This window comes from Epinephelus moara, chromosome 22, assembly GCF_006386435.1.
Source record: "Epinephelus moara isolate mb chromosome 22, YSFRI_EMoa_1.0, whole genome shotgun sequence".
NCBI lineage: Eukaryota > Metazoa > Chordata > Actinopteri > Perciformes > Serranidae > Epinephelus > Epinephelus moara.
The window spans coordinates 29,811,524-29,831,330 of record NC_065527.1 but is presented as its reverse complement, the minus strand read 5'-3'; the positions used below and the strand labels follow the sequence as shown (position 1 = coordinate 29,831,330).

General features: G+C 40.3%; 1 protein-coding gene across 1 annotated transcript in view; it reads left to right on the top strand.

Annotated features, from left to right (window-relative positions):
- The window catches only part of LOC126383943 (glutamate receptor ionotropic, kainate 5-like), a 169,337-nt gene extending 150,040 nt beyond the window's left edge, over positions 1-19,297 (top strand). The window contains exons 17-19 of the mRNA XM_050034709.1: positions 7,450-7,578; positions 15,182-15,393; positions 18,530-19,297. Of these exons, the coding sequence (XP_049890666.1) occupies positions 7,450-7,578; positions 15,182-15,393; positions 18,530-19,297 (1,109 nt within the window). The remainder of the gene's footprint in view (positions 1-7,449; positions 7,579-15,181; positions 15,394-18,529) is intronic.
- Positions 19,298-19,807: the final 510 nt, after the last annotated feature.

Here is a 19,807-nt window from a genome sequence, read left to right as displayed (position 1 = left end):
CAGAAACAAATGCAAAATATTTAATTTAACTGAAAGCTCTGGAAGTATTTCAGAAAGAGGCCCCACAAATTGAATAGTGTATATTTTCAAAATTAAGGCAGGACATAATGTCCCTGTACCACTGGGCATGAGTGGGTGGGGCAGCATCTCTCCATCTGATCAGAACAGAGGCGAGAGACAGTGTATGATGTTGTATCGTAGTCAGGTATACATCATCCTCCCTGGTGGTGCAAAAGAGGACAAGGTTTGCAAAACATCCTTCCAGTATTTTTCAAGGCCCGGACACATCCAATACATGTGAATAAGGGAAGCCTCACCTCTTGAATATTTGTCAGAACAGGAGTTCAAGAAGGCATTTTTTTTTTTTTAAGATTGATTGCAATCTGCTATTTTGAGCTCTACAGAGCCTTATCTGCTCCTTTGTTTTATATCAGCTGCCACACAGCTGTTTTTACTGGTGAAGGTTCCATGAACAGCGACGCAACAAGTGCAGCTGTCAACTGTTCGCTTTCTGTCTCTCCTCCACTCTGCACCCGTCTGCCCTGAGAGACCACTAGCCACAAATGACAGCAAAATGCAATATTTAGTTATGTTATTAAAGTTATGAGCACTCGTTTCAGCTCAGTGGACAATCTCTTGCATTTTATTGTCATTTCTAGCACATGGTGTTTCACAGCGGGCAAATGAGATACAGACAGCAGTCTGCGCAAAAGATGTACAGATGACAACAATAAATACTCAGAGGAATACAGCTCATTCAGGTAACAAAGGCTGCATCAAAGCAATGAACACTGGAGTATATTTTTAAGGGACAGAGACATTCCCTTGAGACAGTGACAAGGCCAAGAAGATGAAAGAGAAGGCATTTTATTCTTTATAATTTTGTAAAAGAAAAGAAAAAAAACGAAAGAACAGCTTAAATGCAGTTACTCAGTTGTCATACATATACATTGGATTGATTGGAATAACTTTAAAGTAGCCTACTTGAGGTGTGTACTGTGCAACTGTGTTATCTAGGAAAATAAATGTCATATCAGGACTTGGTATTTGCAAATACTCAATATTCAATGACTTACATTGAGTTTGGAGGCAAAAAAATCTTTATCGGGACATCCCTAGTTCCCACATGTAATTGCTCACAAGGTCTTTTTCTTCATTCCATTCGGCCATTATTAAAATGTCTTTGTCATCTCCTACTGCCCTATCTCCCTTGAACTATGCTACACTGCCTTCATGATCTCCAGTGCTACTGCTCCGTTTCATCCGTATCCACAAGCTTTCAGGAAACATGCACAAATACGGACAGTATGAACAGAGGGCTCCGTCCTTCTCCATCTCCATATCTAACTTTGAGCATAAATGAGCCCTTACCTGTCAGTCTGTATAACATCATGTTAACTCCTGTAGGTTGATTTGTAAAAAGTCAGTGTGAAAAGGAATGACCAGAACTAAAATGCAACAGTATGTTGTTTTTTGTTATTTTTCCACTTGGCTCACACCAAAGGTGTGAAAACACCCTGAGGCAATGCAAAACAGCACCAAACCTGGGGGGAGAAGTGCTAACTGAGGGACAAAAGTTCATAACCTGCAACTCCCTGAGACATAAAGTGGATGAGTGTTGTTAAACAGCTTGGACACACACAACCACAAATATGAAGCGAACATACGAAGGCACGTTATTGAACCGTCAGCAGGAAAACATTAATACACTGACAACAGTTACATGCTAGAAGGAGAAGTACCTCCAAAGTTGTAAATGGTCAGTGGTGGTGGAGAAAGTATTCAGCAGAAGGGTGGACTCGAGTCACATGACTTTGACTCGTGTCAGACTTGAGTCACAAATTTGATGACTTTAGACTTGACAAAAGAACTCGGTTTGGACCATGACACTGATGACCCATAACTTCACCTGGACTTGAGCCTTTTGACTTGAAAATACTTGATATAGTCCCCCAAAGCCCAAAGAGTAAAAGTATGTAATTTATTGTTAGTTAATCAATAAAATGAATTTATTTAATAAATGTTTTAACCCTATTCCCAACAAGTCGACGCTCAGTTCTCTAGATCCAATTTGTTTAAACCGATCTGACAGCATCCAATCAAGTTGCAGGAGAGAACTATTAGGAACTAATATTATGTTACTGAGTACCATTTAAAAAAATTAGAAAATAAATAAATAAAAAAAAGGTACTAAAGATAATTTTGTTTGTGTTAAAAGAAATATTCAGTGGTCAAGAAAAAATGAATTGTAATTCAAAAATTACAGAAAAAGACACAACTTTAATCAAACTTGTTTTCATTATAAATTTTTAAAAAGCATTGATGATTTTTGTTGAATTAATGATACTGTGTTGTTAAAATGGCATTACATGGGATGAAAAGCGCATTATGATTTGTTTAGGACTCAAAACTCAATGTTTACTTACTTGGGACTTGTCAGTCTTGACTTGGGACATGAGTGGAAAGACCTGAGACTTCCTTGTGACTTGCAAGACTATAACTAGGTCCCACTTCTGGTATTCAGATTGTTGAAGTAAGGGTAGCAATAATAATATATATAAATAATAATTATATATATATATATATATATATATATGTATATGTATGTATATGTATATATATACAGACATATACATATATATATATAGATATATATAGATATAGATAAACACTCTATTATTGGTAAGTCATGCTTTGAAAATATCACTTAATTTATCAAAGTATTGTTGGCAAAATGTACTTACAGTAACAAGGTAAAAGTAACTTTCAAAGTAAAGTTTCATGAAAATAAATAACTAAAAACTCGAAAGACGAGACAGGAGAGGAAAAAAGAGCATCTTGTCCTAAGGAGTCTGAGTTCTTGGTATAAAAATAAGAAAATCCATCAATTTAAGAAAAGAATTATTACCTGAAGTTGATCAATGTTTTGGAAACTTGCCAAACGTGGTATCTGACTTAGAGAAGTGTTTTGAAAAAGTAAAGGAAGTCAATGAATCACTCTGTATCTGTAAAATATGGACTATCTAACCAGTAAAAGTGTCATCATTTTGTAAAAGACTTCAATGATCTTTTACCTTGAAAAACACCCAGACACTTCCTGCTGGCTGTCATTTGGTGAAAGTCATTGTCGCTTTTTAATGGAATAAGAAAGAAGATGAATGGGCGAGAGCAGCGGGGAGGAAGAGAGGACGAGGTGAGGATGAAAGCTTCATAACTTACAGCTGTAGTGGACAAAATATTAATGACAGGTACTGATATGGTAATATAGACTCAAAAATTACCATCGAGCTGAATCATCTTTGTGTAACTGGCAGGACTTCAGGGTTTATTGAAGTGTTTCTTGGAAGATTGATCCTGCAAAAAATCACGTCTTTACAGGAGGGTCCATACTTTGATATGTATTGAATAATGTCTTCTTTTGCAATGTTTTTACGCCTCTGCGCCGGGGATTGCCCTAACCAAAGGCATTATGTTTTCAGGTTGTTCGTTCATGCGTCCGTCCCATTCTTGTGAACGTGAAATCTCAAGAATCCACTTAGACTCAACAATGATCTGATTAGATTTTGGTGGTCATAAGTCAAACGTCAAGGTCACTGTGAACTTGCATTCGTCTCATTCTTGTGAGTGCGTTATCTCAAGAACGCCTTCAAGGAATTTCTTTAAATTTGGCAAATACATCCCCTTGGACTCAACGATAAACTGACTGGATTTTGGTGGTCAAAGTTCAGGGTCATTGTGACCTTGTCCGTCCCATTCTCGTGATATGATGTCTCAAGAACACCCTGAGGGAATTTCTTCAAATTTGACACAAACATTCACTTGAACTCAACAATGAACTGATAAAAATGTAGTGGTCAAAGGTCAAGGTTACTGTGACCTTGTGTCCATCCCATTCTCTGAGCGCAATTTCTCAAGAAGACCTTGAGGGAGTTTTCACGAATTTGGGACAAACATCCACTTGGATTCAAGAAAGAAGTGATTAGAATTTGGTGGTCGAAAGTCAAAGATCAAGGTTATTGTGTGTGTCATTGTAAAATTTCACACAAATGTCTAATATATAATAATGAAGTGCTGAAATGTTATATTCAAGAGGTCAAAGCTCAACTCTGACATCATAATGTTCTCCAAAAACACTTTTCTAGCCATTACTCAGTGTCATAACTCATAAACAGGAAAGGTCACGTTTGGTCAGCTACTGAATTGGTGACTCTAATTTTGGGTGTCCACTAGTGTTGTCACGATACCAAAATCTTTGTTTCGGTACCAATACCAATACCAATATGAATTTCGATACTTTTCGATACTCTTCGGTACTTTTCCTAAGGAAAAGTCCTTTTGAATACAAACCTTTAGAACAATAAATATTTGGGTTGTAACGGTACCAAAAAAATCATGGTTCGGTAAGTACCTCGGTACGGACGTCACGGTTTGGTAACTCAAATGTTCCACCAAGTTTGTGTTGTCTCGTGTTGTCTCCCTTTGCGAGGCAGACTTTCTCTTGTCTTTTTTCACGTGCGCCAGCTGCGAATGTTGATACAGGTGTTGTCATACACACCACTTGTGCAATCTGTGCTCCAATAGGAACAAGAAAGGCGTTTGTGTGCATAAATGAGTAAAATAAATTAACTAAATTAATGAATTGAATCAATTTCAAAGTACCGGTATTTTCCAAATGCAGTATAGTACCGTTTGGAATACTCTAGTACCACGGTACTATTTTAGTACCGGTATACCGTGCAACACTAGTGTCCACCTTGAAACTGTGCTGATTGTACAGATCTTCTGTGCTGCTGGGGGATGATGTGTGTGAAGCATCCATATTTTCACAGACATGGATGTAAACTGTAAGTTCAACTTGGCTGGTGTGCAGAGGCATATAACCACGAGGCAGTAATTCCAGTTTTAAAATGTGTCTACTGTATCAGGACTTTAACAGCGATATATGTGTGTAAACAGACGCCATTGCTTTCCACACAAAACATAGAAGTTGCTAAGTAATAGTCAACTTAATTTCTAGGGTGACAGGGTTGGTGGCTGACACCATGCTGCTAAAGTCATTTAAGATTTATAACCAGTCACCAAAAGCAATGTTCCTATGCATAGAGGTCTATATTTAGTTTTGGATAGAGCAGAACACAGACCTTAGGTGCAAAATGAGATTCAAAACAGAAGCAGGTTTGTTTGATTTGTATCAAAGATGCAGCTACTACCCCGTCTCTTTCTGCTCGCAGTTTATCAGCACGTTTGTGCTCACTTGGAGGAAAATGTCAATATAAAAACCCACAGAGCAGCAAAGAGCACGCTGTGCCTTTTAGTACAGCTCAACACATGTTTAACAAAAGAGAGGTGAGCAAGTGAACTACTTTACTTTATTCTTCAATAAAAAATAAAAACTGAATAAAAAGCTGGATGTGCTTGACAGTTTATTGAAACATCAAGCCACTTGATTTTAGTACAGCAAAGGGCTGTAGTTTGGCACAACACAAGCTGTTCTAAAATCATTGTAAACCCACAGACTGCATAAAATAATTGACACAGCCACTTTGACATAACCCATTGGTTTATGGACTCCAATTCTGAAACCCTGAGTTTGCCATTTTGGCCATCGCAACCTTTAATTTTTTGAGCCAGAAGCTACCATAATTGGACAGAAATGTGGAGATCACCCTCATGTTAGCTTCTAGCATAAGTACAGCACAGTGCATTTACAGTTATTGATAATGTGAAAATGCAGGCTGCAACCAGGCTTATTACCATTAAAACAAAATATACTTCCAAAAAAAACTGATCTGACTCCTCACGCTGTGTTCACACTACATGCAACACAGCAACAGGCTACAACTTATTTTTAATGGAAGACGGTGCCATGAAGTTACACGGAACACTTGTTGCTGTGGATGGGTGTGACCCACTACAAATCAAAGTTGAGCTGGCCTCAACTGTTTTCAGCACTCCAATGATGGTGAAGCATCAACCAATCATGTGTTTTTGGTTTTAGTTATTTAACTTAGTTAGCTGATGCTACGCTGGCTTTATGTGCATTACAGTGTACATGGGAATGCAATGGGGCAGCAAAATGGGGCTCATACATCAAAAGTGCAGATTTTTTATTTTTTTTGGACCAAATACAAACTTTAGACGACAATCAGTTGAGGTGCCTTGTTGCAAATAGCAGACACACGCAGTCCCCTGATGACGTAACTACGCTATGGAATGCTTGGGTTTCACTGTGGCATTGTCACTTGTAGTGCACACACAAAATTGGAAGATCTTTTAGTACAACCAAATGCTAAACAAATTATGTAAGGTGGCCAAAACATTACAAATAACTTTCATGAAATGAATACACTGAAATAGTGACAGCTACAACTACACCTATAATCTGGGTTTACACCGTTTTTACATTACCTAAACAATGTTGTTGCTGTAGTAGTGACTTGCTAACCAACTGCGCCCATCTATTACTCAAACATCCACACCCTTTACAATGCAAAGCTTTAAGCTTTATTAACATTAAATGGATGAGATATATATAAAAAAAACACCCTGTACAGTGAGCAGGAAAAAATAACCATAGAGACCACCAATTCTTGTACCAGGCTGTAAACATGATTATTTCTGCTGTAAATGTGGGTATTCATACATGGGGGTCTATGGGCATTGACTCGCTCTTGGAGCCAGCCTCAAGTGGTCATTAGAGAAACTGCAGTTTTCGTCACTTCTGCCTTGCCTTAATTTTTCAGCCTCAAAGGTTGCTGCTTGTGAAAACCATGGCCTCAAGTAGTTTATTGCTTTTATAAAACAGTTACTACATATACCTGGCAGTGTTTCATAAAATAACCACACAGTTACAAAAAATGCAATCATTTATTGATAACACTGAATTCATCTTCCGGACAGCAATGCAGCTCTTTAGCAACATTTAAGGGAATGGTTGGCAACCTACAAACTTGGTGGGAAGTGCAGGCTGCTTTATTAATCTGCGGCAACATGGAGCCAAAGAGGTCCACCTCCAAGGGGTCTGGTAAACCTAACATTAGGAGAAAGTGAAAAAAAAAAAAATTGCATCATGTTGCAGTAACATAACCACATATGCATCTACGATCAGCAACTGTTATACTCACTTTCCCCAAGCTGTTGTTACTTGCTAGTGATATCACTTTTACTACAGCCCAGTTACTTGCTGAGTAACCAAGCTACACTGTAGTTAAAAGGATTTCAGTAGCGGTTGACAATTTAGCAAAACAAAAGTGGGCATAATAGGCTCAATCCACTGCTAACAAAGTATCCAGTGTGATTGACTCCTGGGTCAGCCAGTTAACAGCAGTGAGGTCAAGAACCAGATGATTAATATAATGTTTGTTTTGGTCTTCAAAATGCGTGATATTAGGTTGAGACTGGACTGAATTTCAGATAGTGAATGACTCTTGAGGTCTTCTATTTCTTCAGGCTCTCCGTACAGAGATGAAATCACTCTGGGGATCTTACAGCTGCAGGAGAGCAACAGGCTGGAGATCCTGAAGAGACGCTGGTGGGAAGGAGGACAGTGTCCCAAAGAAGAGGACCACCGAGCCAAAGGTGAGTGCCACAGCACAGCCTTCATATTGAACGGACAGATGTGAGAATGGTATTTATCTTCACATCTCACTCTGCAAGAAAACACGTGTGTATTTCACAACATGTCAAACTGTTTAACAGGTACAAAAGCTTCTTCCTCTTCCTGGATTTATTGACCTGGATGTGAATTGACCCCAGTGGTGGGAACAGAAACAGCAGATGATAGCAGATAGTTTCACTGACAAACGAAATGTCAGCCTGCAGTTGTTGTTTTTCCTCTGTCGCTTGCATCAGCCAGTATTTGCACAGTGTTTTGGGTCAAGGGGATTGATTGGCTCTCAGACACTTGTGGGATTCTAGGTAAATGAGTGAGTCAGCCGCTTGCAAAACAAAACATCCCAAAAATATCCAAAAAAGAATCAAGCAGCTAGTTGCAATCTGTCATTTCAGTTTATGTAAAAAAGCTCCATGAGAGAAAAACAGACAGAAAACATTGGCACCAATTACATTATTCTGATAGAGGTTGCGGATCAGTCTTTTTTTTTTTTTACTCAGTTATTAATTGTTTAGATTATAAAATGTCCAAAAATAAAAGAAAATGGACATCATGGTCTTGTTCTGGTCAACCAACAGTCCACAGCACTAAATGTTTGATTTACAATGATAGAAAACAGAGAGAAGCAACAAATCTTCTTTTTTGATACTAGAATGAAACAAATGTTTGGCTTTTTTTTTTTTTTTTTTAAATTACCTAAAGGAATAATTTATTCTCACAATTGTTGATTAATTTTCTGTTGAATGACTAATCTTTTTTGCAAAAGACAACGTAAGCTATGAACAAAGATATGAAACAAATGTTTAATAATGTTCCTGAATAAATGACCCTCTTGTCATTGTCACTGATTAATTATTCATTGGTTAATTGATTCGTCTTTGAGGCACTAAACCAGATAAGCTGAATCACCCTTAAACCAAAAATAAGGCAAACTGCAGGAACAGATGGAGCTATCATTAAGATGCAGAGCAATTACTGTTAACATGTCTGAATGAACATGTAACATGAGTCTGTAAACAAAGTCAACACTCTGCAGGAAGATGGGAGCAGCCAGATGTTCTGCAGGAAATGATGAATGGTTTGGAGACAATAATGAGATAAGAGTCGATGATACACACAGCACGTCTTTAGAATTATCTGTTTGAACTTATCGTCCCATTAGCAACCAAGATAAGCTAATAAAAGGAGCTTTATTTTCCCCCTTCAATAACCTTTTACTGAAATGCTGTACAATGGATGTTTTATTGGATCTTGAAACCAGATTCCAAGATGGCGCCTATTCAGACCACTGGAACTACTCACCTGGCACATGTGCCAAAAAAGTTTCTAGCTTGCTGGTTTTACTTAAATATGTCCAGTAGTGTTTCTCCTGATGGCCCTACCCATGAGTTCCCACTTGGCTCACAGACTTTACAGTATGATGGTGTCATGGATTTTTAAATCACTTAAATCAGCTCAAGAATCATCAAAATTTATTATAGAGAGAGTCAGAATTGACCTTGTTTGCAGTTCAAGGTGTTCTGTCAACAGTCTTAGATCTCTTTTATAATGTTGGTGTGTTGGGGAATGTTGGGGAAAATGCCTTTTGGGTTGCAGGGGATTTTATTGTGTTTATTGGGAAAAATTGAAAGCAAGGCTGAGCAGCGTTCCTAGCTGCCTGAGATCACAAACTAGCCCTATAGTTAGTTACTACATCATAAAGCTTCCAACCCCACCTAGATGAATAAGCAAATGTCACTTTGTGGTGTGACAGCACATCCTTACTCCCATTCATCAAATACCAGCCTCTGGCCAGTGGCCCTACACATCAAAATATGACACTGTAGGTACCCCTGCAGCATCACTTTTCACTCATTACATGCACTGCGTCTTTTCAAAATGATTTTCCCAGAAATGTACAATTTCCACTCATTGAATTAATGCAATTTCTTTCCAAATGCAACTTGCACTGTAGGTAAAAAAAACTTCATTTTTTGATTTACTTCCTGAGGTTTAGGTGAGAAAATCAAGTAGTTAGATTTAGAACAAACTTAATGGTTTGACTTAAAATAGGTAGGTTTGTTACAATGTGATTTAACGTCACGTAATATACATTGCTAGCGTAGTATGCTACATTGTTACTGAAACGCAGTTGACTTTTGGTTTCACACAGGAAACAAACAGCGGCCTCCTGGGTGAAAGTCTCGAGTTTGTTTGACCTATTCACATACAACCCTCTCCCTCTTTATGCTAGTTGTTGTGAGCATCCTGATGCTAAGGGTGCCTCTGTGTGTCCTTACCAAGGATTGGTATTTAACTTGTTGGGAGTGAGAGTGGGTTTGGCCACTCCTTAAGAGTCTGAATTCATACTCTCCTGGCTCTGTCAGGCTTTACTAAGCTAAATGCTAATTTGGGCATGCTAAAATGCTCACACAATAACAATGCTGATTATGAGGTTAGTAAAGTTCAGCATTCTAGTTTAGAATGTTAGCATACTAACATATGCTAAGTAGCACAAAATACAAAGTACAGCTGAGGCTGATGGGAATGTCGTTAGTTCTGAGGGTGTTTGGTCATAAATCAAAGTATAGGAGACATTAAAATGTTGACCTGATGCTGGTGCTAGATGAGAAGTCAGAGCATCACCAGAGTAATTTCCTGAGGGAAAGGTGAATGTCCGAACCATATTTTATCACAATCCATCCAATAGTTGCTGACATATTTCACTCAAAACCACAAAAATCAACCTGCTGGTGGCGCTAGAAGAGAAGTATTACCAAATTCAGTACAAAATTTCAAAGCAATCCATTTGATAGATGTTGAGATATTTTAGTCTGACTCAAAGTGTGGAACCACCCAACAGACCCAACACCAGCATTGGTATATCCCTACAGCTACACCAGCAATAGTTTCACAAGGTGTCAAATTAGACATAAAACACAAAAACAGCTTCTGTGACTTGGCAGAACCTCCATCATTTTATCTTCCAGTTTTATCGTTTTCCTGTCTCTGTCTCTTTTGTCTGCAGTGATTATGATGACTTAACATTTTCATTATTGACATTTTCACATACATGTTTTTGTTCCCCCTGACGTGTCTTTCTGTAACAAGATGAGACAGCGTCTGTCCATTGACTTTCTCACTCAGATTATGTTTTGAGGAGTCGATCGTAATGGGAATGAGTCCTGTCTGAGTATTGATCAGCTGCTCTGTCATCTGTTCCAACAGCTTTCTTCACTCCCAGAGCACAGGAAAACAATGACACACAGCAGAATTATCTGTGTGTGTGTGTGTGTGTGTGTGTGTGTGTGAAGCCTGAGAAAATCAAGCCATTAAGATCCTGTTAAGACCTATTAAGACTAATCGTGTCTCTGTTGCTGATTGCACAGTATACAGTGTGTGTGTGTGTGTGTGTGTGTGTGTCCTCACAAAGAAAGAAAGGTCCTGTACAGCAAATCCTCCTCAAGTTTTCTTTCTGAAAAAAATAAAGGGGAAAAAAAATAGGTGTTGTTTAATTAGAGATTATTTTGATCACGATACAATGTGGTTGTTTTGAGCTCACGACTCATTCTCATTCCAAAGTCATGAAATACCATCACTTTGTCAGTGATTTTTGCACAGACACATCAGAGAAAAGCCATCTTTCATAGAGGTATGATACACCAGGTGGCATCTGTTTATAACCTGGAGTGAGCTCATGAGCTAGACAGTCCCTATTGGGTGGGCGGAAATGGTGGTGGATGGGTCCATCAAACACACAGGAGCCCAGTGTTCACTTCCCATATAAATTTTGAGCCAAATCATGATGGGTTTTTTTTTCTTAACTCAACCACGTGCTTTTGTTGCACAAGGAAATAAACCTAAGGGAGATGTGTTTTACTGACATTGTAGGTTTATTTTGAAAATACTGTATGCATCTAAAGACAGAAACTGTCAATTTCCTGTGAAAATGGAAGTTTATTTTAAAAAATATGCAATAGCCTACATTTAACAGTTGACATGGTGTCCCACAACATCAACAACAGATGTACCCAGGATACCTAGCACGTCATATGTAGGCATCGATAGTCCACTGAACAAGCTGCAATATGTGAAGAGTTGGGAGTAAGAACATGTTTGAGCTCAGGTGTTTCTAACTCGTAGATAAGTATTTTTCTGCTTCTTTTTTGTATTTTTCTTTTCTTTTCTTTTTAAAGATTATTTTTTGGGCTTTTTGCCTTTAATCGACAGGACAGTGTGGAATGGGGAGAGAGAGAGAGAGTGGGGGGGATGACATGCAGCAAAGGGTTGCAAACTGGAATCGAACCTGCGACCGCTGCAGTGAGGCATTGCCTCTGTACATGGGGCGCCGGCACTATCCACCACGCTACCGATGCCCCAACCTTTTTTGTATATTTCTTCTTTGTTAGAGAGTTAACTATGTGAAGACACTGAAGCCCCTTTTACACTGCCAGATTTTCGGTGAATGTTGGGCCGTTTTGCCGGCAAGCTGCAAGCATTTCGACTAGTGCTGTCAAGATATTAAAAAAATGGAGAGATTAATTAATTATGATCTGTAATTAATTGATCTAATTAATCTCTTTTTTAATCTCATCTCAAAATTGCAGAGAAAAGCCCTCAACTTGAGGTATTTTCATTTAAATTCATTACATTATTGTGGCAGATGATCAAAAGATTGATATATTTTACAAAAAGTGGTTTTATAAAGTCATAATTATTGTTTTCAACAATAACACACTTGAACACAGATGCAGTACACCTAGCCATTACATTCTATTGTTTTTGAGATTAGTCCCAATAAAGAGTGCTGCAACCTTCAGTCTCGACCACCAGGGGGGTGCTTGACTGTCATGACATGTCAGCTTCATTAAAAGCATAGCTGCAGATTAACGCAACAATAGATGTAAAAACACACAGAAACAATACATCTGTGATCAGTTCCCTAATTTTATTTTAACAATTTTCTAAATTATTTTCCTCTTTTCCAATTTCTCGTTTTATTTCATGGAAGTGATCAATGTAAGTGCACTTGTCCTTTAAACTTAATAAAAAATAAAAGCTAACAAAATAAAAGACACCTGGTACATTCGTTACAGCTGTATCAGTTTATAGAACAGTTTTGAACAGTTAGAACAAGAGGCTGCACTGCAACGTGCAAATCACTCCTTCTCGTGGCTGCCTGTGCTTTCCCTGTCCTTGCGGCTGCAACTTGCGCTGTCTTCTCTTCTTCAAACTACAACACCCATAATTCATGTAGGAACTGCTGCAGCCAATGTGCAGCCGGTGGGAGCTGCATGACAACTCAACCACCTTGATCAGTTTTTAATGTTTTATCGGGCAATAACTACTCCAGACTCTGCTCTAGTGTAATTTTCGGGACAATCAGGGCAGGACAACTGCTTGGATTTCGGGACTGTCAATCCAAGCAGTTGTCCTGAATCCTGAATCCTGCCCTGATTGTCCAGAAAATTACACGGAGGTTGCCGGAGAGGTCAGATACTTGCGTGCTAGGGCAGACAGCTTTTCATACAATGCTGATGCTGGGTTCTGCTCTGTGGCGCTGCAGCTCTCCCACAACTCAAGCACAAAGAAGCCCACGCTGCAGCTCTCCCACAACTCAAGCACAAAGAAGCCCAATCGTACGCCTACAGTCGGATTTTATAAAAGGCAACTCTGTGGCATACAGAAACAGTAAAGTTAGAGATTAAAAATGAGATTAAAAAACATAGCGCGTTAAATATGGCTGTAATTAATTATTCGCAATTAACGCGATAATTTGACACCCCTAATTTAGACACAGAGAGCCGGATTGGGGAGTTGTTCCGAGGTGCCCAATTTTCCGCCTCGTAGGATAGACATATTGGCGGAAGCTTTTTGGTTTAAAAAGAACGAGGTGCCCTTCCGCCACGGGAGGGGCTGTTGATGACTTGTGGGAGGAGCTGTTGATGACGTCACACGTGCTAGCCACTGGCGGTGGATAAACAGGAAACAGCTGATAGCAGGAATTAGCGAGCAGCTAGTAGCAAGAGGGACACGCAAACCTGACAGACACTGTAAAGATGAGCAACTGGGGAGACAAGGAATTGCGCACCCTCCTTGCCCTCGCAAACGAAGACGCCATTAACCGTCAGATGATGGGGACGGTGAAGAACGGGCTGACTTACGAGAGAATCGCTGAAGGACTGACTAGCCGCGACTTCCCTCGGAGTACGTCACTGTTTACGTCACGCGCTGAGCTACATGTTTTGTTACTTGTTCACAAGGCACATTCTGTATAAACAAAAGTAGGCAGGCGGCATTTTCCTGCACTCCCTGATTTTGTTTTTATAGTGCCAATGCTGAAAAAAGACTGATTGGGCTTTCCTGCAAATTTGCACAGTTCCTTTTTAAAAAGGGCTAGTAACACATGAAGTAGCTTTTGATCAGCTATTACTTTTAGACAGATGGATCATTGATTCTGTAATGTTCGAATCATTTACTTGCACCTCTAAATACAAGAAATGCATATTAACAAAAAGGTAAAATGACTTTTAGACAGAGAGGAATGATGACAGACATGCTTACAACATTTACATTTTTCAAACAATTCAGCATTCACCAGGTTGGTATTTGTGGCAGAGTCCTGCACAGGTTCATTTTTGAAAACCTGCACCCCTCCATAATGATAAAGCTCAGTACCAGAATCATCCTGTTACCCCTCATTATGTCTAAGTCAAAGCCGCATCCGCCCGCAGCTTTGATTAAACACACAGGCTACAGTCACTCACATTAAGCTGGGTTCTCCGTTCTTGAATGACAAATCCAGTGCAGGAAAAGTCTCTTTCACTGGCTGCGCTGGATGCCAGGATGGCGAAATATTCTGCGCAATCACTGCCAGGTTAGGAAACATTTTAGCATGCTCCTTCCACCACCATAAAACCTCATAAGGATTCTCCTTGGGTGTCTTGAACTCCATGTAGGCTGCCACCTCACTCTCGGGCTGCAGAGTTTCATCATCAGTTTCATCAGTCCTCCATGTTGGTGACGAATGTGACGACGGTGTCAAAGGTTCGATTTGTGTCATTGACCTTCGAAATAAAGGAATTGCAGCTTGATAGTAGTGATTTGTATGTCAAAATATTAAATGTATACTGCACATCTTTTTCATTTGTTTCATTCTTAAAAATTACAAAAAAAAATTTTTGTTCTTACCCACTGTCTGCCAGCGTTTAGTTCATTTTCAACAGTGCTTGTACCCATGAATTTATATAAATACATTTTTTACCCGTTTTTACCCCTTTTTTTGGGTTACTTGATGGGTACCCAACCCAGTGCAGGACTGTGGTTCTGAGTGAAACATCTCAACGACTATTGGATGGATTGTCAGGGAACATGGTTCAGACATTACAGTAATGTTGAGGATGAACTGAAGTAACTTTGATGATCCTTTGACTTTTAATCCTTTGACTTTTCATCTAGTGCCATTGCCAACGTATGACCTTCCCATCCTTAAGCTAAACTTTTTTTTTTTTTTTTTTTGTGCTACTGTTTAATACTACTGTATTAAATGAACACAGTTTTATTACTCTGCTGTACGTTACTGTGTTTCAGGTCTCGGCATGGAGAACATTGGAGGGATATTCGTGGTCCTGATCTGCGGCCTCATCATTGCCGTCTTCGTGGCCATCATGGAGTTTGTGTGGGCGACGCGCCGCACCGCCGAGACGGACGAGGTAAACCTTCATCATCATCCTCCTCCTCTTCCTCTCTCGTCCTCCTCCTCCTGCCCTGCCCCCGGCCTCAACCTCAGCTCAAACACCTCAGTAGGTCATCCGCCTGTGCGCCTGTCTGTGTGTGTGTGTGTCTGTGTGTCTGTGTGTCTGTGGGTGGGTGGGTGTTTTGTATGTTTGAGCAGCTGATGATCAGAATGTTCTTTATTCAGAAGTACATAGAAACAGTCACACTTTAACCTCTTCCAGCCTACTGAGTGAGAGGTGAACTCTGGAGCAGAAAGGAGAGCAGAGGTCCACAGCAACAATAATGATAATAAACAGCAGATAGACAGACAGCAGCAAACGAAAAAATAAAGAGAGAAAGCATCAGCAGGAGCTGTAAAACTTATTTTTTTTTATTTGTTGCTTTATTTTGAAAAGCCTGTCAGCAAAACTGTATCATCAGTTTATATCTCTCAATGAATATCTTTGATTTCACTAAATGTTTGTGTCTAAATTAAAATATGTTGCTGAACTGTTGTCTTTTCTAAAATATCCTCAGAAAGTAAAGCATCGTTTTGCCATAGGCTACTTTTGAACATTTCGGTGGCATCTCGTGAGCAATGACTGGATAAAAATAATGAATGTAGCCACCGTGAGGTCACCCATTGGTTTGTGGACTCTTGTTTTGAATCCTCGAGTTTGGCATTTTGGCTGTTGCCATCTTGGAAAATGAGGAGCAAGAAGTGACCATATTTGGGCAAGAGGGTGGCGCAAACTAGCTTAGCTAGCATGGTGCATTTACAGCTATGATTAACAATGATAATGCTAATCCAAATTTTTGCTGGCAATAAACAGCCTTGAAATCATTAAAACAGAATGTACTTACTGGAAAAGCTGAATTCTTTTGAGGACATTGACTTTTTTAGGCAACAAAGCATCACAATAAACTGAAGACACACTGAAATAGCGACAGTTATGGCTACACCTATACTCTGTGAACCTGGGGTTACACCATGGTTGCATTGCCTAACCAACATTGTTGTAGTCAACAGCTGGCACCCACCTGTCACTCAAAGCAGCCACACCCTTAATTATGAATAACTTTAAGCCTTAATCAAATGTAAATGAATGAGCTATGAATGCAAAATGTAGCTATAGATACTAAAACTGTTTTTGTACCAGACTGTAGACATGTTTATTTCTGCTGTAAAGTTGGGCATCTTCACACTGGGGTCTATAAGGTTTGACTCACTCTTGGAGCCAGCCTCAAGTGACCATCAGAGGGACTGCTTTTGGTACTTGGTACGTCAAATACACTGTGCTCAACCTCACCACACCTCGGACTGTATGGGTTTTGGCAGCTGCAGTAGTGGGACAGTCACATGTTGCAATAAATCGCAAGCAAAATCATACATATTGTCTCTTTTTGTCCAGATCTAGGTACAAAAAGGACTGAATGCAGGTATTTTTTGACTGGAGAAGTTTTAATATACAACTTTGTACTCGTTTTTTTCTTTGACATCTTAAAAGTACAGATACCCAGCACTGGAATTAAAACATACTAAGATGAAACTATCCCCTCTGTCAGAAAGAAAACCGTTGTTGTTTTTATCTTGCGTAAACAGAAACATTTAATTCTTGAAAAAATATGAGTTCTCAGTATTAGAAAGTTTCATCTGCAAAACAATCTGTTCTAACATAGTGAGACCATTAAAGCTCAATACCTCAAAATCACCCAGAATGCAGACAGAAACTTATAGCTCAAAGATCACAAAATGTAAATCAGTGGAATTGAGTTACAGGCAGCAAGAAAGTGCATTGTGTTGTAGCACTTGTGCACATGCACATACGTCCTTGTGTAAAAGTATTAATTAATGTGGTTTTTAAAAGAAGAACCTGAACTAAATGTCACTGCTGATAAAATAATTAAAATTCCAGCCTAAACAGGAAGCTGAGTTGTCTCTCTCCCTCTCTCCACATACACACACTGTATTCCAGCAGTCAGTCTTCCTCAGTCTGTGTCTATTCGTTCGACCTCTGCAGATACAATTTTTGACTTTTATTCGCTCTTCATTTATCTGCCATTTATTTGACTTTATGCCCAGACTGTTTATATAGGACAGATTATAGGATGAATTCTCTCTCACACACACACACACACACACACACACACACACACACACTGAAACATATTCACAGATAGCACTAGTTTGAGGTGGGAAGCTGCAGAGCATTAAAACACAATCAGAAAAAAGCATAATGTGTTCAAGTATTACTCACTCACACACATATATGTCCTCACTCTCTCTTTATGTTTTCTTGACATGACCATATCCAGAAATTGTATAAATACTGACATTGTTCATTTATATTCACGTCGTTATTACATTACTGTAATATTTAACAATTCAGAAAATGTGGGTTTTTCAACATGCAAGAGTAGATCTACCTTTTTTTTTTGTGTGAACACAACGGAGTTTTGTTTTATGCGTGTGCATATGTGTGTATGTGTGTTTTACCAAAGAACACAAATAAAATAATTGACAATAAGAAGTGGACTTCAAAAAATAAATAAATTATATATGTATATTTTAAAGTAATAAGACATAAGAACGGTGACCATGTATTTCCCCCCACCACCTAGTTAAAATGTTGGCATTCTATGTTCCACGGAAACCACAGATACATTACATTTGTACGTTTCAGACGAACTATCAATGTTTCTAAAGTGATGTAGTGAATGAGCTGACTTGGGATGGTGGATGGTGTATAGTTGAGACACCTGCCAAGATGCAGACCACTGTTAGAGACCAACAAACAACAAAACCAGTTGTAATCTAGTGAGTCATTGCTCTGTTTCCAGCAGATTCTAAGCCCAAACGTGGGTGTTGTAAAGTGACCCATCACTGTTTCTCTACCGTGGATAATGCCATGAAAAGCGCTTGTTTTTTTACTGAGATGTCGCTGTGTTTTCAGCTGAGATTCTGCCTCCAAAACCATGTATTTTCAGCCATAAATGATCTTTTCAAAAGCATAGCCAAGTATTTTTGTGCCTAAACCTAAGCACACATTAACCACGCCGTTTTTGAAACGTAAATTTTAAACATACTGCTACATAATAATGTGCAAATGAAACATATTCATTTTTTGCAGAAACGTACAGTGCCAACATTTTTCTGGTGCTTAAATATTCTTAATATTATAAATAGGAATGTAAATTCATGTTTCTTCCTCTCTCTTTCAGGTCTCTGTTTGTCAGGAAATGCTAACAGAGTTTCGGAACGCTGTCTCCTGTAAGAAGAGTTCTCGCTCTCGACGCCGCAGGCCACTGAGCAGCGCTGGTGGCGGGGTCCTGCGTCACCCGTCCCGCCTGGCTCTGGCTGCGCCACGCCCCATCCGCCTGGTCCGTGAGATGCGTCTCAGCAACGGCAAACTATACAGTGGTACCGGCTCGCTGACAGGTGGGCTGGGGGGAGGTCTGGGAGGAGGTCCTGATTTGGGCCCAGGGCCACAGAGGCTCTTGGAGGACCCACTAGGCGCTAACGCTACCACCAGCACGCCTCCTCCCCCTCCTCCAGCATCGGCACTGGTGGCTCCTCCCGCCCCACTGCGCAGCTTCCTGCAGGGCTGCAGCCACGTGCGCATCTGCCAGGAGTGCCGGCGGATCCAGAGCCTGAGGCCAGCCACGCTCACACCTCCCCCACCTCCCCCTCCTTCATCATCCTCCTCTGCCTCCTCCTGCTCCCGGATCCCTCCTTCTGGGATGACGTCAGGTCACCACCTCCGCCACAACCCCCACCACCACCTCCACTACCACCACGGCTCCATGTCGCTGCCCCGCCTCCCGCCGCCACCTCCTCCGATCCCAGCAGACAGAGCCGACAGCGATGGAGGTGGGGGGACAGGGAGCCCACGACGGGCAAGTACCAAACCGCCGCCACCACCTCGGCCACTGCCTCCACCCAAGACGCCAACACGCCCACCATCAGACTTATTGTCAGGGCACAACTGAGCAGAGACACACTGTGTAGGCCATCATCAGAGGGGTCAAAGATCGTGGTTTTAAGCCCTCAGTGAATTTTACTTTTTGGCCCCAAAGATGCAGCTGAAACAGTCCAAACTGGCCTATCAGCAGGGGTGGATGGAAGAAACCATTTGGACCCATTTGCAGGGTTATTCATAACCACAGCGCCACTTTGGCTCAGTGGATCATACCAGAAACCTTTCCACAGGGTTGGACAGATTAAACCACTTTGACCTGAGTGCAGGGAGGATAAAATCAAATGTTATATTTCAGATTAAACCAGCTGAGGTGTTTGGATCGCAGGGCTGCAGAGGACGGACAAACAGGAAGTGGCTGCCAAATGGACACCATCCTGGGGGCTTATTTGTTGTGCCCACATTCAGTCCCTCACCTCTTGCCTCGGCCAATCATCACGCTCCGTGCCAAGTGAGGAGGACCCTTTCTCTTAATGTTTGAATACTGAAGCAGGTGTTTGTATAGAGGGAGGTCTAAACACAC